The sequence below is a fragment of the Raphanus sativus genome, chromosome 4, assembly GCF_000801105.2.
Source record: "Raphanus sativus cultivar WK10039 chromosome 4, ASM80110v3, whole genome shotgun sequence".
In the NCBI taxonomy this organism is placed as follows: Eukaryota; Viridiplantae; Streptophyta; class Magnoliopsida; order Brassicales; family Brassicaceae; genus Raphanus; species Raphanus sativus.
The window spans coordinates 28,138,854-28,159,457 of record NC_079514.1 but is presented as its reverse complement, the minus strand read 5'-3'; the positions used below and the strand labels follow the sequence as shown (position 1 = coordinate 28,159,457).

The window sequence follows — 20,604 nt, the reverse complement described above, 5'->3', positions numbered from 1 at the left end:
AAAATGTCTTCATAAGTCTCTGTTTGTTCCTTTGCATAAGGAAAGATCTGCTCATGGAACACTACATTTCTGGATATGTGTACGCTATGAGACTCCAAGTCCAGAAGTTTGTAACCCTTGTATCCTGCAGGATAACCTAGAAAGATGCAAGGCTTTGACCGTGGTTGAAATTTATTTATGTTCTTTGTAGATGTAGAACATTAAGCAAGACATCCAAAGACTTTCAAGCCATCATAGTCTGCTTTCTTTGAAGTGAGAACCTCAAAAGGAGACTTTCCATCAAGCAGAGGTGTAGGTAACCTGTTGATGGTGAAGACTGATGTCAAGACGCAGTCACCCCAGAATTCCATAGGCAAGTGAGACTGAAATAGAAGAGCTCGAGCTACGTTTAGGATGTGCTGATTCTTTCTTTCTACATTGCTCAAGAGTTTCTGGAGAAGAGTGAAAAGATATGATCCCTTTCTTCTTGTATAACGCATCAAATCTCAGCTCTGGAGCGTTATCTGATCTTACTGCCTTGACTTTAGTGTGATATTATGTCTCAATCATCGTAATGAACTCTGGAAAGACTTTGAGAACTTCATCTTTGGTGCGCATTAGATAGATCCAAGTGACACGAGTGTGATCATCCACTATGGTCAAGAAATATCTATAACCTTCTGTTGTAGATACTGAGAAAGGTCCCCAAGTATCTATATGCAGAAGATCAAACTCATGAAAGGCTCATATTGTTTTGAGAAGAAAAAGGAAGGCGTTTTTGCTTGGCAAGAGGACATATGGCACAGTGAAACGGTTCTTTATTCATATGTTTGAGACCCAATACATCAAGAATGGACTCTGTTTTACACATAGAAAGATGTCCTAATCGACTGTGCCATAAACCAACATCTACAACAACGCTTGAACATGAAGCAAAAGACTGTTTCAGAGGTTGCATAGGTGGTTGCATAGGTTGCAGAAGTGCAGAACTCGCCATAGCTGTTGCATCCAGAACGTAGAGATTGGAGATTTGTTCACCCTTCCCAATCATCAACCCCTTGGTAGGATCCTGTATCATACAAGCATATGGGTCAAAAACAACTTTGTATCCCAACTCTTTAGTCAACTGGCTCACACTCAGTAGATTTAGCCTAAAGTCTGGTAGATACAAAACGTTTTTGAGGATCAGAGAATCACTCAAACGTATGCTTCCAATCCCTGCAATTTTAGTCCCAAGTCCAGTCGGTAGTGTGATAGAAGTGTTCACAGCATCAGACATCTCAATAAACAAGTCTTTGCTATGTGCAACATGGTGAGTTGCACCACTGTCAACAATCCAAGATTCAGAACATAAAGCATTTCTCGTAGCTTTAAGCATGCCTACAAAGCATAGAGTAGAGGAAGAAAATGCAATACCGGGAAGAGCAGTGATTGTTCCTCCAGAAGTAGAGGCCATACAGTTCACTTGAGCTGATTGAGAAGCCATCTGAGAATTGAAGTAAGCAATCATTCCCTCGATCTGATCTTTAGTAATATTGTTTATCAAGTTTGAGACTGGGTTCTGTAACAGCAACTTGAGCAACAACAGGATTCTTGGCCGCATGAGAATGCTTATCAACTTGCTGTTTAGTCTTGTGCTTGAATCTTGCGGGATAGCCATGGATTTTATAACAGGTATCAACTGTATGTCCGTTGTATCCACAATGAGCACATATAGGCCTGCTCTGCTTAGGAGGCAAGGAAGCCTGCGTAGCATTGATGAGAGGAGCCGAAGTCTGAAAAACAGTCGCATTTTGTACAGGAATGATGTTTCTCTGATTGTAATCTTGATCCAAAAGGTTGTAGATTTCAGAAAGCTCAGGGACATGCTTCTTCATGATTATCTGGCTTCGAATCACAGAGTAAGATTCACTCAAACCAGCCAAAAACTTTATGACTTTCGCATGATCAGCTTTCTTTTCAATGGCTCTGCAACATTCACAGTTCCTGTAAGTATCAACACAATTCGCACCATCCAATTCGTCCCATAAGGTTTTCAGAGTTGTGTAGTACGTTGCAAGATCCGTTGATCCATGTTGCAGTGACCAAATCTGTTGAGATAGTTGATAAGATCTTGGAAGATTTGTAATGTGGAAACGAGCTAACAAATCTTTCCAAATCTCTGCAGCATCGTTGAAACGGAGAATACTCTTGTAGATCTGTTTAGAAACAGAGTTGAGAAGCCAAGATTTCACCATCGAATTACATCTTGACCAGATTCGATAGTGACGATGTGATTCCGCAGGGCGTTCAAGAGTTCCATCAACAAAAGCTAGCTTGTTTTTAGCCTCTAATGCAATAGTCAAAGCAATACTCCAGTTATCGTAATTCGAACCATCGAGGACTTCAGAGACGATCGAAAGACATGGATTATCACTGTTCGTGAGATGATATGGTGAATGAATACTATCCGGTGAGATCTCTGTTACAATCAGAGCTTCAGGTGACGACGGAGCCGACGATTCCGGAATAGGAGCTCGACGAGCTGACGGCGACGCCTATCTTGCACCGCGACGCAACGAACGACAGATCACCATTGGCGAATCGATTTGAATCGGATCTTGGCAGAATAACCAATTGATGAACCGATCACGAGAAAAGAGATTGAGCCATCGAGAGAATCATCCATTGTTCTAGGTCAATGAAGGAGAGAAAGTGAAGAAGATCGCTTGAGGTTTCAGCCTCAAGGCTCTGATACCATAATAGAGTTTGAGGGATGAAGAAGAAGATCAAACTGTAACAAACTTTTCTGTTATTCTCGTTTTAATGTAACAGAGTATACAACGTCCACTTATATAGTGGTTTACAAACATAACCGGTTTACTAATCAGATATAAACCAAGCTTAATAACCGAAGTAAACCAACACTAATAGTAAACGTTATTATCATTGTTTAAATGTATTTGGTATATTACCATAATTGTAAAGCATGCATGTGGTAGATGGGAAGCATGGGTGTCAATCGATTATAAGATTGCGGTCTACAACGAATAATGATACTATAATTTGTTTTCCAATAAAAACTTTAGAAAAATTGAATTGGATCTATTACAACCTACGTAGTTGTCTTATCTTTTTTTTCCTTTTAGTTGTCCTATCTTTTTCTTAATGCGTTGCTACAAATCTCAGACAGACACTAGTAGAATAATTGATTATAATTACATTTTTTTGTAACTAAAGCTAAATTTTCTTGGCTATATAACGCTATAACCACAAAAAGCCACGGAAAAGTGTAATTACATGTCAAATGAAATCATCTAAAATATCAATTTTTTTTATGAAAAAGAGGTAAGTTATATTTTACCAAGAAAAGAGGTGAGTTATATAACATTCGAACAAGGGAGAGTTGATGATGATGTACCACCAAATCATTTCTTTAACACTACTTATTACAAAATATTACAAAACAAACGATATATCATACAACCAAGACACTAGAACTCTACTTTTTTAATGAGGATTTAATGGTTATACTTTTTGGTAATCAAATGGTTATACTTGCACCACACTTGATAGTTTAACTTACATCATATCATAAATTTTTTTGTAATTTTTTACATAATTGATGAATCGTATTTTTATGACTCAGAAGAGTCATATATTCCTAGTGTAAATCATTAAGGAATCCTTAATCAAACTCACATGTACGATCTACATTTTTACATACATTTACAAGTTTAAATATTTGTACGATCTTTAAATGATTTTTGAGCCGTCTGACATGTGAGTTTTCATGAAACATTATACATGTGGACAACAAATTATATGTGTACACATTGACGATATAGATCGTACAAATATTTAAACTTGTAAATGTATGTAAAAATGTATGGAGGATACATCAAATAAGTGTACATGTGAATCATTTTTCATGTCGAACTGATTCTAATCTTCAGCTAGACATATATGTACGTAATCATAAAATATGTTTTATTGATATATTGATGTACACAAGTGAAAATATGCACATATACACTAATACACATATAAATATGTACATATGTACGCATACAAAATGTATACATACAAGATGTACACATGTACGCATACAAGATGTACAAAATTATGTACACATATAAACATAAACACATATACGCATACAAAATGTACACATATACGCATACAAGATGTACAACATTATGTACACTAAACTATTTTCACTATTCATTACAACATTATGTACACAAAACTGCATGTATAGCAACATTATGTACATAAAATATTGTACACCATGAGTATATGTTTCCTACAACATTATGTACAATAAACTCCATGTAGAGCAAGATCGTGTACATGTGCAGAGTCAAATCATGTACACATAAATGTTAATAAATGTTATTATATATTCTAACTCCAAAATATTATTCATCTTTGTTTGTACACTGGTTCTTGGTGTCAATCTTTAACCTTTATTTACACCAAAACTTATTAGTGTCCATTCGGTAAAATGGAAGTCTTTTGACACAAAAAGTATTAATGTCAATTCTTTAAATGATTTTTGAGCCGCCAGACATGTGAGTTTTCATGAAACATTGTACATGAAACATTGTACATGAAACATTGTACATGTAGACAACAAAATATATGTGTACACATTGACGATATAGATCGTACAAATATTTAAACTTGGAAATGTATGTAAAAATGTATGCAGGATACATCGAATAAGTTTACATGTGAATCATTTTCCATGTCGAACTGATTCTAGTCTTCAGCTTAGACATATATGTACGTAATCATAAAATGTGTTTTATTGATATATTGATGTACACAAGTAAAAATGTGCACATATACACATATAAACATGTACACATGTACGCATACAAGATGTACACATGTGCATATGTCTTCTTATTTTTGATATTTTCTTAATGAGTGGTAATTTTGTAAATAACATGTCTTCTTCCTTTTAGGTTACAGAACTCTGCAACTTTCTATCCGAGCCGCCATCAATATCTTTTCACTTAATCATCATTTTATTTGCGTTTTTAACACAAAAACTTGCAAATCTTATTTAGATTAACCAAAAACGATTAAAAACAAGTTTTTTCCAAAAGAATTGTGTTTTAACTGATTATAACCAACACGTTTTTGTCCATGTCCTCCAAGTTTTTTTGTCGATTTCTGGACACCACCACCACTTTTTCGAATATCAACATCCTGTTTAGGTGACGACCGTTCAGCCTCTTCATCTTCATCTTCTTTAATCTTTAAAACCATTGTAACATAAAATGAAAGAGAGAAAATTTGTTTTTATGTTACAAAAAACAAAAAGAAAAAAAAATTGTAGGATCCATTTAGTTTCAAAAATGCACATAGTTAGAAAATAGTTAACTTGTAGTTTTAATAAACTACCTTAAGAACAATAAGTGCTCTTTACTGTAATAAATAACTTAAAACTTCCCTGCAGTGAAAATAACTCTAACAATAATTATATTTGTACTCCTTTTGTAATAGATCAGATGCATCACTAATAATTTGAAACAATAGTTTAAATTACTGCAAATAAACTATGAAATTGTTGTGTTTTAAAATATTATATTAAATTATTAGCAATATGACAAATATTAAACTTACATACCATTAATCATGTAAATTACAGTAGAACCTCTATAAATTAATACTCTATAAATTAATAATCTCTATAAATTAATAAATTTTACCAGTCCCAATTTAGGCCGGTGTAAAATATGACATAAATCGATAAAATAATAAGATAATAATATTTTTAAAACTCCCATGTAAATATATAGTTCCACTAAAATCATAAATTAATAATTTATCTATTTATTTTTATATAGGTACAAGCTAAACATTATATTGTTGGTTTTATATTCACAATGAAAATACCTCTACTTTTTCTTAACATTTTAATATATTTGATAATATTTAGTAAAACTATATCGAAAACCACATAACAATTATATAAAACATAAAAATATACACCATATAATATAATAAAAAATAAAAGTCAAAATTTTCAAATGTAAATAATGTTATATACGGTAAAATAAAATATTTTCTTATTTTAAAAATAAAATATTTCATAAATAAAAGAAAAAACTAAAAAAGGAAACTTTGGTAAATTGATATTTCTATAAATTAATAAAATCTTAAAGTCCCAACATTATTAATTTATAGAGGTTTTACTGTAAATATTTATATGTATATAATAAAACTAAACATCTGCCCGATCAAGACATAGTATTTGAAATATATAAAAATGAAATGGAAAACAAGTACTCCCTCCGTTTCAAATTATATGTCGTTCTAGAGGAATTTTTTTGTTTCAAAATAAGTGTCATTTTCGGTTTTCAATGCAAAATTTATTGACAATATTCTCTTTTCTATTTTTCTATTGGTTGATACATGGTTAGGTGTATTGGTAATAGTGTTTTTATTTTGGAAATATGTAAAATTAAATGTTTTCTTAATCTGTGTGCATAAGGTTAGAACGACATATAATATAAAACGGAGGGAGTAATTGAGATGGTGATGACGTCATTGGAAGACTCGCGAACCAGATATTCCAACCACATATTATTTACACGTGTTCTCCACTTTCACTTTATATGTTTCGTAATTATTAGCTTGCTATAAACTAAAGTGTGTCGTGCATGTTTATATGGCCCAGTTGGGTTCCAAGGAAACCGAAGAGTCTTTTAACTTAGGAGTTAATAAGAGTGAGTTGTTGACTTCTTGACTTCAAGGAAACTGAAGAGTCTTTTAACTTAAGAGTTAAGAGTGAGTTGTTGACTTCTTGTACTGTAGGCTCTAAAGCTTCACCACTCATAAAATCCAAATGCCAATCACACTTCAACCATCATCCCCATCTTTAAGCGCTGGCGAGAATGACCAGCATACCATCTTTTCATCTGATGAAGACGAACCAGAAGATCCTCCACCGAAGAGTTCGGGCAAGGCTCAGCTTTCAGGGAGGAAGCGGCTGAGTGAAGGGATGTCAACCAACGTGAGTTCGAAACGAGCCAACAAAGGTGAGAAGATGGGAACTAAGAAGAGACGGTTTAGTGAGAAAGATGAGATTGTTCTGTTACAAGGTATTATTGATTCCAAAGGGAAGAATCCATTGGAAGATAAGCGCAGTTTCTACGAATCTGTGAAGGGTTCTATTAGCTTTGATGTTACTTTGGATCAGTTCAAGGACAAGATTCGTTATTTGCAAAAAAAATATACAGCCAAAGAGAAGAGCGGTGAACAAGCTTCTATTTTGAATCCTCATGAGCAAAAGTGTTTTCAGTTATCAAAGGCTATTTGGGGAGCTGTTGAATCTGACGAGAGTGAGAGGGGATTGACAAAGAAACCTGACTTGGTCACTCCACGTAAGGGTAGGAATAATGCTCAAGAAGGAGATATGAAGAAGAAGAAGAAGTCACGACTTGTTGTTGAGAAAGAATCTGCTGATTGGGATGATGAAAGTGCTTTCTTTCTTGGTATGGACTTTTTGAGAGCAAAATGGACCAAGGTTCCCCCAACTGAGTCTAAGAAGGAAACCCAAGAGAAGATGAAGAAGTTGCATGCCAGTGAACTTGAATGTCAAAAGTTTGAAGAGATGCTCAAGGCTATGAAAGATAAATGTGCACATGCCAAGGTAGAGCTGCTGAATGAGGTTACCTCTTTGATCATGGCAGCTGAATAGATCCATATATATAGTTTATTAGGTTCTCTTTTCAGATGTAATCGCAGTGTCTTTTGTTGTTTTAAAACCTAAGATCTTAACTTTGTGGTGTCCTTTTTTGTGTATTGGTACTAATTAGCTTATTGGCCCTCTCTATTTTTGGATTGTTACTTATGTATGAAAAGAATTGAAGCAAATACTATAAAAAGCTTTGCTTCATCACTTTATGCAAAATTTTATTCACTAGTTTGTAGCTTCCTCCTTGACATTCCCAAGCTGATATGGAAACTCATCTTTGTATTATTGAGATATCTTAAGTTAACTAAGAAGTTTGATAACGTTACAAATGAATAGTTCCCTTGCAATATTTATGACATACTAGTCAATAATGCCTGGACCTGGTTTTAACCCTGTTAATTCGGCTGTGCCAAACTGAATGCAAAACCATATGAAAGAGATCAAACTTGACAGGTTTCTTGTGCCACAGGAAATGTTGCTGCACCGTCTTAACCCTAGCTTGCATCCCAATATATCTCTCTTCTGGTATCGACACCAGAATGTTCCTCAGATTCTCTATGTCTTTCTCCTCCACAAACACCGCAAACTCCTCCCAATTCAGAACCTCGAAAAAGGGAGGCACGTAGTTGTCAGCAATGATGACCGGAACACATTCGTTGATTATAGCTTCCACAACCCTTGGCGTATGGACTTCATAACCCCTCGCACATATACAGTACCTGCTGCTCTTCATGTATTCACGGTACTGTTTCTTGCCTTGAGGGTCACGAGGCATCGGACCGAAGATCTTCATGTCAGGTTCTTTGTTCTCCCAAAGCTGCACAAGGATCGGTCGGAGGTATCCATGCATGCTTCCAGCAAAGAATGCAAGAATCTTCCTCTCGGATGGAGGTTTCCCTCCACGGTACTCGATAGGAGACTCGGCAGAGCGTATGTACGTGACCGGTAGAGCCGTGTCGATCCCAATTCTGAAGCCTTGCGCAACGTTTGAGTTGCAAAGTGCTCGGACACTGTTACTCATGTGCTTCTTTGTAAGTTTGTTGCCCTGAAAATAACATGCAAACAGCTCATTAACATATGAGACAAAAGAAAGACAGAGAGAGAGTGATGTGTACCCAATCATGGCAAGCAACAAGAAAGTGATCAGCTCCACCAGTTCGGTTCCAGAACTTGTACTTTGCTGCAATCAAATCCACATAGTCCTTCAAATGATCTGCAAGACTCTTTGGTGTTTCAAGGTCACGTCCCAGAGAAGTCCTGAGAGCTTTAATGCTGACAGGTATGTAGAACAAATGAGCCTTCCTGGGGTCTTTTACTAGAAACTTCTTGTTGCTTTCCATGAGTTTCATGAACCAACCTTCAGAAGCATAGATTCCTCGAGGGAATGGGCTATGGAATATAGGTTTCTTTCCTTCCTTGTACACATAAACTCTGAGTTTCCTCTCCATCAAGTCGTAACTCCTAGTTAATAAACACACTGAGAGTCTTTTGACATATCACCAATCCTACTCCAAACTTATACCAAAAGTCTCAAACTTTAACAAAACAACAGCTTACTTTAGAAACTTGGAGATATTTCGATAAAGGGAAGCATCGAGTCCAAGAGACTCATGAACAACAGAAGCGTTCTCAATCTCGGATTTGGCAGAGAGCATTTCAGAGTCTCGAGCAGATGACCAACGAGGCTTCTGCATTTATATTAAAACAAATTACCTTGTTGTCTAAATAGACAAAAGCCTTTAGATGAGAAAAGTCAACAATGAAGAGTCAATCATACAGGGGAATGAGAAGAAGGACGAGTTTGGATCAGCAATGAGTTCATCTGAGATATCGAAACCGTGGCAGCCACTTGCTTCTGTCTTCTCAAAATAGACAAAGCATTACTTTGTCTACTTTCAACCGCCATTTCAGGTTTCCCCAATGATACATTTGGTGAAGCAATAACTGACTCTACTTTTACATTGGTGATTGCAACAACATTATTTTCTCTACAAGAATCATCGTTTCTTGTCTCCTCCTCTTCATACTCATCATCATCATCATCATCACTAGAGAGATTAATCTCTGTTTTGACCACTTCACTGAGGTTAGTAGCTACAATCCCTGAAACCTTAACCGGAGAGAAGCAAAAAGAATTGCGACAGGGGATACCGAAACAGAGAACAAGTAGAACAACTAAACCAACTGTAACGATGATGGCCGACAGCAATCTGCGCATGTCCAATCGAGTAAGTATCCTCATTGCAGCTCTGATCACTCAAAGTAGCAAAAAGGAGTTGAGACAAAACCCCGAAACAGTCACAAGAAGGTGTTTAGACGAATCATCGAGGGATGGAGGAGCTTACAGATTTGCTATGGCGAAGTATAACTGTAACTGCAATGTCGTCGCGAATTTCTTTTTGCCTTTTACCGAGATGGAAAAAGCTGGAAATGAAGAGACATAGCAATGGATTCCGACACTGTTCCCTTGAAGAGGAAGAAGATCTTCAACGAACCCAACTACAGTGAAGAGACTGTGTCTTCTTCACTCTTTTTTTTTTTGGTCAACTCTTTTCTTTTCAATGCGGGATAAAAAGCCGATCTCACCCCAGGTGGTCTTATCTTAACTGACATTTTATTATTCCATGAGTTCGACACCAAAATCTTCATAAACTTATTATAATATAGAAAATTTAGAAAATTGCCATTTTAAAAAAAATAATATTAATATTATTATTTGATAAAAAAATTTCATTTGTAAACTTTTTTTTTTTGTCATCAGCATAAATACACACACTTTCATCCGGTCTCTGAAAACTATGCCAGTAATTCTACATCTATGTGAACAACAAAAAATGGTTGTGTCATGATATTTCGTGCTAGTCGATCCGCCTGCATATTCTGTTGTTTTGGTACATTAATAATCTCTGAGTTGATGAAGCCGTCTTTGAGGGCCTGTAAACTTTTTATTTTAATTTTTGAATAATTTTATCACGTTTAATTACTAATGCAATGATAAACATAAAATTACAAAAAAAATTATCATTTAAATATAATATATTTTCAAACATATTTTGACTTTTTATATGAAATAGTTCATTTTCATAAATTCAATTCATATTAGAAATGATAACTACGATTAGAAAAAATGCATTTTAAACTATTAATGTGTAAAAGGTAATAATTTAGATTTTGGTGTTCAAAACTCAAAACTTAAAACTTAAAACTATTAACTAAATTATTTATTTTTAACATCAAAACTATGAAGTAATTTGTAGATGGAAAGCGATGGTGTAGTCGTTTCTTATTATTTTATTAATAAATAAGTAAAAATAATTAAAATTTAAATAAAGTAAATAAAAATAACTAAAGAAAAAAATATATAAAAGTAAGATAATAAATTATAGTTATTTGGGTGACAGTATCTGAAATAATCAATAAATTTTAGAAATTATATAAGCGTTTCATGCTTTGATGATAAAACCTCAGGTCTAAACGAATTTACGAAAGATTTTTTTGTTGCTGCTTTGCTGATTATGGAAAAAATTAATCATTGTTGTGTAATCATTCCTCTTGTTTGAATTCATGCCCACAAAAATCAATGGAATGATTTTTTCTCATCCCTAAAACAGAGGATGCGCAGACTACGAAGGACTATCGACCAATAGTTTGCTGCAACTTGTTATACAAAGTCATCTCCAAAATACTAACTTGTTGACTCAAAACAATCTTCCCCAAAGAATCAAAGAGAGATTGTTTTTGGAGAATGTACTTTTAGTTTCAGAGTTAGTTAATGGATGTATCATTGGTTTACATTCCAACAGAGAAATTTGATATCTCCAAGACATACGATACTGTCAAGTGGTTGTTCATCACCTCAGTACTAAAAGATAAGCGTCTGCCTGTTCAATTCATTTTCTGGATTCGGGTCTGTATCTTTGCAGCTGCTTTCTCAGTGATGGTAAATGAAAGACTGGAAGGTTTTTTCACAAGTGCACGCGGAATCCGTCATGGTTGTTCCCTATCTCCCAATTTCTATGTTATCTTGAACAATGTTTTATCCAAGTTTTTGAACAAAGCAGCGGAAGCTCATCGATTTGATTATCACCCAGTGCAGCAAAGTTAAGCTTACACACCTTATCTCTTCATCCATAACTTGGAAGCAAATCAGAAAGAGGAAAAACGTTGTGTTCTGGAGCAAAAGGGTTTGGTTCTCCCAAGGAATTCCAATGTTTATCTTTTATTATGTGGCTGGCAATGAAGAACAGATTATTAACGAGTGATAGAATGAGAGTTTAGAGAATTTAACAGAGTTGTATTCTATGCTTCTAAATCATTAAATAACATTTAAAAAAATGATAAATGATAGACATAATATAATATAATATAATATAAGAGAATACAAATATAATATTTTATAATTCATTATTTTTTGTTTTTGTTTCACTGTTTTAAAAATCTAAATTATAAAAAATATAAAATATTTGTTAACTTTTTTTGTCTGCTGCTCATCTATGCTATATTAAATGGTGGTCAGCAAGCTGATTCTCTAATATAATGTTTGTTAACTATTGTTATTTTGTTGATATTTTATGGATAGTAATTGTTTATGATCATTTTAACGCCACTGGAATTTCTTCAGTCCACAAATATAATAAGTATATATATAAAGAATAAGTTTTTAATTTCAAATCCAAATTTCCTAATTTGATTATTAGTATAAAAAATATTTTGATCCAACATTACATCTCATAGAAAACAGTGAAATAAAAATATATAATTTTACACATTGATTACCAAATATGAATATTGAAGTTTTATAATTCATGATACTAATTTAATAATTTGACTTTTTATAAAAAAACATTATAATTAAACATTGTTAAGTATATCTATATTGGTCCGCATGAGGTGAGGTGCATGCAGTCAACTAGTACCTAAATATTTCGGTTCATTATATCCAAATAAGACGTAATTCTATATCTTACCAATATGGCAATATCTCATGCATGATATATCAAAATACAAAAGTTAAAGGCATAAAAGCAAATATTCAATACATAACCTTAAGAAAAGGTTTTCTTCTTTTTTTCAAAAAAAAAACTTTTTTTTATGGTAAACGGCTATTCTATTACTCAAGTTTGAGGTGGTCTGGGTAACCAGATCGGAATAGAACAACCAATAAAAAGTAATTTTCTATGGAAGGATCTAGCTGTCTTAGCTAAAAAATCTGAAAACTGATTGCGCGCTCGAAGAACTTGGGAGATGTTGAAGTCTCGGAAGCATATTAGAAGTGTTTCTATCCTCTCCAATTCCGTGGCAAATCTTGGCCAAGCATGAGGCTCCTTGATCATTGTGATTAGGTCCTTGCAGTATGTTCCGAAGTTCTGGCATGTCGAGTGTTGTAACATATTTTCCATCGTCCATCGCAGTGCTTCGAATTCCGAGTCCAGAGATGGTTCCTGTCTAGGAAGATTTCTTGATCCCATTAGTTGAGTTTTCCCGCTACTATCCATCTAGACCCATCTGCATCCGCTAAATTGATCATTAGCTGTCCAAGATCCATCCAACAAACAAATATTACTCAAGTTTATGACTTGTGGTTCTTCTACATTGTTCTCATGTATCACTGATGGTGTCACCTCATTTGCATCAAACCAAGCCTGGCATTCAATCTCAGCATAACGTACTAGTTCCAGTGGATTTCTATCTATCCCTCTAAAGAGTTTGTCATTCCTAACCTTCCAAATATATCAGATTATCCAAAGATAAGGATCTCTGTCTTGTTCAGGAGTCAAAATACTGCTCTTTCTCCAGAAGAGGAAGTCCATATTCGTGTAGATACTTTGCACTGGAAATGTATCTGGACTCGTTGGAGTTAATGATAGAGCCCATACTTGTAGAGCATGGAGGCATTCAAATATTGCATGTGTTACTGATTCTTCTGGTTCACCATACTTTGGAGAATAATTGTCACACCTCATATTGCGCCTGACTAGATTTCTCGTCACTGCCACTTGTCCAGTTAACAATTGCCATATAAGATGACAAATTTTCTTTGGCGCTTTTAACTTCCAAGCAAAGACTTGGAGCTTAGTGACACTTGGCTCTAACACTTCTGTTTCATTTCTTTGAGAAGGTTATGGACTACCCAAAAAAAAAACTTTAAGAAAAGGACATCGTTACAACAAATATATCTTTATTAAAAATGTCTTGGTAGACCCGTTGTATATGCGGACCATGCGAACGTTCATTTTTACGTCTGCGGAACCCAGAGTTGACACCCAGATGAGATGACTAGTCTTGGTTTAACCCAAAACTATTACGGTCCAAAAAGGCACAATCAATTCAAAAGGACACGTTTTGTGTGAAAACTTAAATGCTTAATTACTTTTCTCCTCACGAATACACTGCTTTTAAACAAAACTCCTAACAGACTACTTATAAATACAGTTAACCAAAAAGAAAACGTGAAGCGGATCCCCTTTCCATTAAAACGATCTTCATTTACCTCTAAAACGTGGAGAATACTTGAATTGTAATCTCCAAAACGTAAGCCAAATCTTCAAGAACGTGAAACATGTCCGAACACCAGAAAATCCATCCAGTCAGCGATCCGGAAGCTCCACCAACTCCGACGCATCCAACGGCTCCTCTTGTCTCACGTGGCTCCTCAAGATCGGAACACGGTGACACAACCAAAGAATCTGTGACGCAACCACCACAGTTTGATTCTCCTCAAAGGAAGAAGAGAGGAAGGAGAAGCTGTTGGTGTAGGTGTGTATGTTACACGCTCCTCGTCTTCTTTCTCCTTATTGTCGTCGTCGGAGCGGCCGTTGGTATACTCTACCTTGTCTTTAGACCCAAGTTACCGGATTACAATATCGACCGGTTACAGCTCACCCGGTCTACACTCAATAACCAAGATTCGAGTTTGTCCACCGCGTTTAACGTCACCATTACGGCCAAAAATCCTAACGAGAAGATAGGAATTTACTATGAAGGTGGAAGCAAAATTAGCGTCTTCTACATGCAAACCAGACTTAGCAATGGTACGTCAAAAATGTTTGTGTTTGTTTTTTCCTAATGAAACTAACTCGGATGGTATTAATTAAACCAAAGGTCTAAATTCGCTATAGACCAAGTTCCATTTCACAGTGTATAAACACTCCTCGTGGATCATTTGATCACTTGGATTTGAGTGCTTGATGTTTTAGTGTAGGGTTTACCGAAAACTACCTATTTAAAGTTTTATTCACTCCTTCTACAAGAAAATAGAGTTTTATTCACTCACAAAAATCGTTTGATCTTTGGACGAAATCTTGATGCCCAAAAAATAACCAGGGTATATTTGAAGGACTAACCGGATTTTGTAATATTTATAGGGTCGTTGCCGAAATTTTACCAAGGACATGAGAATACGACCATTATATTCGTGGAAATGACTGGTTATACTCAGAATGCAACCAGTTTAATGGCGACATTGTTAGAGCAGCAACAGTTAACTGGAAGCATACCGTTGCGGATTAGAGTTACCCAACCAGTTCGGATCAAGCTTGGGAAATTAAAGTTGCCGGAAGTAAAATTCTTTGTGAGGTGCAGTGTATTCGTTGATAACTTGGCTGCTAACAGTGTCATTAGGGTTAGGAATAGTAACTGCAAATTCAGGTTTAGACTATAATTTCATTTTTTAAAGTTCAAAATTATTTTTAATATATAAAATATATTAATACAGAATTTGCGTTAATAATAAAGGGGTCAGAGTACTCAGACCATCATTATTGGTGGGCAGAGATGCAGGCCTTAAGGGAAAGGGGGAGGAGACCGATGCAAATAATGGGGGAAAAGCCCTTAGATAAGGGCTTTTCTTATGTGTCCTTAAGTTTTTTATGACCAAAAAAAAAAAAAATTAAGGGCTTTTGTCTTTACCCACCAATAATGATGCTCTAAGTCCCCCTCCCCCGCGGCCCCGCCCTACGTTCAGTTTCCTATTTTTTTTCAGAAACATATTTTGTTTCACACCTTGTCACCTTGTAAATAAATAATAAAGAATATCCATTTTTATTGATCAAAAGAAAAAAAATCCATTTTTATTGATCAAAAGAAAAAATCCATTTTTAATTTATTTTGTTGTTGTTCATAAACGTTGATTTCTTTCTCATCATTGACCGGAAAAAATAAAGACTGATATATACTGCTGAATTATTCAAACCGATGTTCTGAGAAACATTGAATTTTCGATACTTGTTAAACATTGTCTTGGACCGTAAAATATCGTTCCTACATTTCAACCCCCAAGAAGAAGAAAAAGTTGTTAAATAAAAGTCTAACACAAAGAGGCTTTCACGTCTCTTATCTTCTGGAGACAAAGTTGAGCCCTTTCAAGAACCATTTCAACTCTAGTTTTTCTCTTTGTGACCACTCTCTGAGCCATCTTATGATTACTGTTCTTGTGGATCTTTCCCGTTGATGACGATGCTTGATCTCCAAATAGTTCATTTGTGTACTTTCTCTTCTTGTTTCTCTGGTTATTCTTACAGTTTGATGACTCTGTCCAATGCGTTAACAACAACTTAGTGTGTAAACGAAATCTACATTTGAATTGACTTGATGATGTCCCTAGACTAATATTCAAATATGAGTTATGATTCATGACATAACACAAGATAATGTCATGATAGTTAATATGACTAGGTAACAAATAGTTTATCGTTCACTGCTTAGCCATCTTTGTTTATATACTCGAGAGTTATGTTCACACTAGCTAGATGCATTCCCCATAACGATAATTTTCTTATTTATTTTGTTCATTTACATTTGGCGAATACCTCATTCTAGAAACAAGAAACCATATGTACTTATAGTAGTGTAAAACGAGCACAACAAAATTTGACAATTAATGAGACTAACAAATTGCCTAATAACTATACTAAAATTCAGTGTATTTTTAGAACTTATTTACGAAAGAAACGAACGTTATTCAATCGCATTCGCAATGCACTAGTGAGAAATCATAAAGCCGTAGAACTTTTTACTTTATCCAACATGAACAAAGGGTATAGATTTTTTGAAAACATAACCAGATACAAGGGTCAGATAATTACTAAAGAATCTATTTATGTCTCGTAGATGATCTTTAAAGACGTGTTGTCAAATAAATTTAATTTTGGCATGGGAAATTCAATCGACTTAATTTCTTTTTATCGAAAAATACATGAATATACGACTTTGTCAAGTATAATAATCTGACTAAAAACAATCTTAATAGTTATCTAAATAATTCAGAAATTGTTAGCATAAAACCAAAATAACTAAAGGAATAAAGATTTTTATTTTTTTTCTCACTAAAGAAGCATTTCCTTTTCAACAAGATTCTATCATCAGCCCATAATCCATATACTACTAAACACAAGACAAGCACTCGGCGAAAGGACAGAGACACATAAACGAGAAAGATCGTAAAAGTACCTTGAGTGAGGATGAGGGGGGAGGAGGAGGAACGTGACGGAGGCGCGTGGTCTTCACGGAGGTTATAGATGAAAGACTGAAGGTCGGACTTGAGGTAGGCGAAGCGGTTGGGATATTGAGCCTGAAGAATCTCGAGTTCCTCTTTAGCCGTTTCCATTAGTTGAATCTCCCACGAAGACGACATCATCACACCAAACAAATAATGAAAAAGCCTTTTTATCTCCAATTCTGAGTGAGTTAAACAAGAGAGACAGAGAGACCTTAAGAGAGACACTCATGAGTCTTGGAGGGTAGTTTCGTCTTTCACGGTGCACGTACGGATGTGACAGGTCGCAGAAGACACGGAAAGGTATTTTTGTTTCTTTTAACGGACAGAAAAAAACATAAAAGTAGTAAGGAAAGGCGAAAAAGACAAGAAGTGTCTGGCTTCTAGTTCCTACGCACTAACCAGATTTGGGGTTGAATTCTCATTAGATGTGTCCACATTAGATCAATACTTTTTGGGTAGATTAGAATTAAGTTTTCTAAAAATATTATTATAATTTATAAATAGCTAATTAAGTAAAGTGTCTGAAGAGCTGTATGCAAACAAAAAAAATCCGATTTTAAAATCCTAAGATGTTTACGAACACTACAACAATGTGGTCTGAAAATATGAATGAATGTGAAAGTGTACATACAACATGCGATTGGCGTTTTGGCTCAAACAACCGCAGTAGAAAAAGGAGCAGCCAACTCACTCGCTGTATTATTTTGTTCAATCAGTAGATCGCTGGACATGGCAGACGCTATTCTGTGGCGTTTCAAAATCAGGGAAGTGGCTAATCTTGCGTCTTGGTACTTCAAGGCGAGTACTCTCCCATCGTCTAAATCCAATTTAAGATTTTCTGTGTCACAGTTCTCTATGAGCTGGCATAAATGTCTCAGATTATCCACTTCCACTCCATTCACTTTCTTCACCTGATGTAATAAAACAGTGTTTCAATTTAATTAATTTGCCATTATTAGAATCCAATATGATGCTGTTATAGTTTGTATACTTACTTGCAGCTCTGCAAGACGCTCAAATCCTGTGTTGATATCATCCATTAACACCTATCAAACACATACTTACTTATCAGTCAGGTGCCTAAGTGACCAGCTAACGTTATGTGTTGGCAATTCAAAAACTCCGATCAAGTAAATACTATCATAGTTACTCAAGTGATCGTCAATCATTCTAAATCTCTAAAACAGAACTAGACAAAAAAGGAAAAGCACAAACCTGAGAGATAATGACAAGTTCTTGATTGGATTTTTCAGGTAAATCTTTTAACGCACGCTCGCACAATCTGCGGGGACAAGTGTTGTACCAGTCTTCTCCATATTCATGAAGGTAAGGCTGAGTGAGAGGCACGAATACAAATCCCGCAAATATATAATAACTTGGAAGCTGGTCGAACTGATGCACTGGAACCAGCGGTTGCAGCTGCAAGCACGCAATACAAAAATTTGTTAAGCTCAGAAGAAGATTGTCCAGTTCTAGAGTCGGTAGGTAACAAATGACTTACAGGTCTTAGAGTGATGCTAAACTCATGTTCTTTTCCTTCCCTCAAGACTTTAACCAGAGCTGTTTCATCTGGTTTCTTCATAGATACCATATGATCAAAAGTGATCCGCTCCTTCTTCCGGAGAGGAACTGCAAGTAAATGAAAACACTTTTTTTTAACTACTACGTAAACAATGCAACGTTGAGGTTCATGAAAATATCTACCAGTGCCATCATTCCCTATGGGAACACCATCAAAAGCGAGGATAACATCTTCCTTCTTCAAAATTCTATGAGCATCGGAGAGAGGGTTTATCTTGCTTATAAGAACCCCTGTCATTTCAGAGCTCATCTGATAGATACTACGGATCTGAGCATTCTCCATAGGCTGGCATGATACACCCATTGAGCAGAAACCAGTGTATTTACCAGATTCTTCAACACCGTTTATGAAATGCTTGATTACAGGTGTTGGAATGATATAACTGCAGTTTTAAAATGTTATTTAAATCGTCAATCACGTTAGACGACAAACAAACTTTGGTTTCACTCTTAGACGACTCACCCTATGTTCTCACCACCAGCAAGATTTTGAAAAGCAACGCCGGCTACTCTGTTCCCCATGATTGCTGGGCCACCGCTGTTTCCAGGGTTGATAGCAGCATCTATTTGTATAGCCATTAGCTGGGTGGCACCGTGAACATATTGGGTGGGCTCAACACGAGACACAACACCTTTTGTAACAGAGATGTTGTCACCACCTTGAGGATAGCCAACTACAAACACTTCTTCCCTCAGAAGCGGTATATCTCCTAGCTCCAACGAGTTCATTCCTTCCCAAAAGACTTCACTATCATCAATCACCAAAACTGCTAAATCACACTCGTGTCCGATTGCTTCAACTTTGGCTCTGTGCTTTATAGGCGAACCATGCTTCCTCACTAGCACGAAGGAGTGATCAGCCACCACGTGGGCGTTTGTTATAATCCTTCTTCCCGATATTACGAATCCTACATACATCAAAACCATTCAAAGTTAAAGCAGTCAATAAAAAAGAGAAAATTGTCATTTAAATCACGAACTTTCAAATTTGGTTGAAAAAAAAACACGAAATTTAACTTGGACTAATTGACTTTCAATCGTAACCAAATTTGAAAGTTCGTGATTTAAATGATAATTTTCCCTATAAAAAAGAAACACAACCTAACGATAAAGATTCTTAACCTAATAAATAACAAACTCCAACAAGAAAGCATGAAGTCTTTAGAAATGCAAGAGAGTACCAGAGCCCATGGATTCTCGCTGGGACTTGTTCTGCCAAGGAAGAAAGTAACTAGGACTCGTCGACACTGTGAATATCTTCACCACCGAGTCCATCGCCAAATCTACCGCTGATGAATACGCTGCACTCGCCTCCGCCGCCGCCGCCGCCGCCGAACCTTTCGCGGCCTTTCTCCGCCGTGACATATGTCTTATGCTTATCAGCCACCGTGAAGAAACCGGCGACGATGATGCAGTCGTGTGTCGATTCTCATTTCGGGGATTAGAGTAGTAGAATCGAGAAATAGGGGAAGGCAGAGCACTCTCCGTCGGTGATACTCTGGTTAATAAGGAAGGAGAAGTGAGGTACGCAGAGACCGAAGAAGCGGAGATTCTTCTGCGGAGGTGCTCGACGGTGCGAATTGACCGGAGCTGCATTTTTTATTATTTTTTTCGTCCGATACTCTACTCTTCTTTCTTTGGGGTTCTGAAAAGGGTTTTAAGCGGCTAGGTTTACCTTGAGATTCGTTTAGCCGATTCCTACCGACCCGGTTTAATCTTGGTTATATTTAAATGTAATTTACTCTACTTATGTGATTTTTTTTTCTTTTGACAAAAAAAAAAAAGTACTTATGTGATTTAACTCCCAACGAACACTGTTCAAACTTCGAAGGAAATTTTCTCCCTGTTTCGTTTT

General features: G+C 35.8%; 6 protein-coding genes across 7 annotated transcripts; 2 read left to right on the top strand and 4 right to left on the bottom strand.

Annotated features, from left to right (window-relative positions):
- Window positions 1-1,505: 1,505 nt before the first annotated feature.
- LOC130511261 (uncharacterized) lies at window positions 1,506-2,647 on the bottom strand. Its single transcript, XM_057008172.1, has 2 exons — window positions 2,612-2,647; window positions 1,506-2,516 (listed from the first exon to the last, which is right to left on the bottom strand). The coding sequence occupies exons 1-2, from the start codon at window positions 2,645-2,647 to the stop codon at window positions 1,506-1,508; spliced, it is 1,047 nt and encodes a 348-aa protein (XP_056864152.1).
- Window positions 2,648-6,666: 4,019 nt separating this feature from the next.
- Window positions 6,667-7,907, top strand: LOC108851977 (probable transcription factor At1g66420). The gene has a single exon (XM_018625457.2). The coding sequence runs from the start codon at window positions 6,821-6,823 to the stop codon at window positions 7,673-7,675; it is 855 nt and encodes a 284-aa protein (XP_018480959.2). The 5' UTR covers window positions 6,667-6,820; the 3' UTR covers window positions 7,676-7,907.
- A 27-nt stretch (window positions 7,908-7,934) lies between these two features.
- Window positions 7,935-10,248, bottom strand: LOC108849063 (probable glycosyltransferase At3g07620). Of its 2 annotated transcripts, XM_057009576.1 has the most exons (5): window positions 10,018-10,248; window positions 9,450-9,921; window positions 9,230-9,360; window positions 8,788-9,157; window positions 7,935-8,717 (listed from the first exon to the last, which is right to left on the bottom strand). In XM_057009576.1, the coding sequence occupies exons 2-5, from the start codon at window positions 9,912-9,914 to the stop codon at window positions 8,037-8,039; spliced, it is 1,647 nt and encodes a 548-aa protein (XP_056865556.1). In that variant the 5' UTR covers window positions 9,915-9,921; window positions 10,018-10,248; the 3' UTR covers window positions 7,935-8,036. The 2 variants fall into 2 exon arrangements, with proteins under 2 accessions (XP_056865556.1, XP_056865557.1); XM_057009577.1 differs by having other exon boundaries at window positions 8,788-9,133; window positions 9,450-10,248.
- Window positions 10,249-14,158: 3,910 nt separating this feature from the next.
- Window positions 14,159-15,482, top strand: LOC108852889 (NDR1/HIN1-like protein 6). Its single transcript, XM_018626365.2, has 2 exons — window positions 14,159-14,703; window positions 15,037-15,482. The coding sequence occupies exons 1-2, from the start codon at window positions 14,232-14,234 to the stop codon at window positions 15,330-15,332; spliced, it is 768 nt and encodes a 255-aa protein (XP_018481867.1). The 5' UTR covers window positions 14,159-14,231; the 3' UTR covers window positions 15,333-15,482.
- A 333-nt stretch (window positions 15,483-15,815) lies between these two features.
- Window positions 15,816-17,350, bottom strand: LOC108848686 (uncharacterized). The gene is made up of 2 exons (XM_018622109.2): window positions 17,120-17,350; window positions 15,816-16,201 (listed from the first exon to the last, which is right to left on the bottom strand). Exons 1-2 carry the CDS (start codon window positions 17,304-17,306, stop codon window positions 15,978-15,980), a joined length of 411 nt encoding a protein of 136 aa, XP_018477611.1. The 5' UTR covers window positions 17,307-17,350; the 3' UTR covers window positions 15,816-15,977.
- Window positions 17,351-17,702: 352 nt separating this feature from the next.
- Window positions 17,703-20,389, bottom strand: LOC108848685 (protease Do-like 10, mitochondrial). Its single transcript, XM_018622108.2, has 7 exons — window positions 19,931-20,389; window positions 19,213-19,657; window positions 18,873-19,132; window positions 18,670-18,797; window positions 18,384-18,587; window positions 18,164-18,214; window positions 17,703-18,079 (listed from the first exon to the last, which is right to left on the bottom strand). The coding sequence occupies exons 1-7, from the start codon at window positions 20,343-20,345 to the stop codon at window positions 17,822-17,824; spliced, it is 1,761 nt and encodes a 586-aa protein (XP_018477610.1). The 5' UTR covers window positions 20,346-20,389; the 3' UTR covers window positions 17,703-17,821.
- Between the last annotated feature and the right edge of the window lie 215 nt (window positions 20,390-20,604).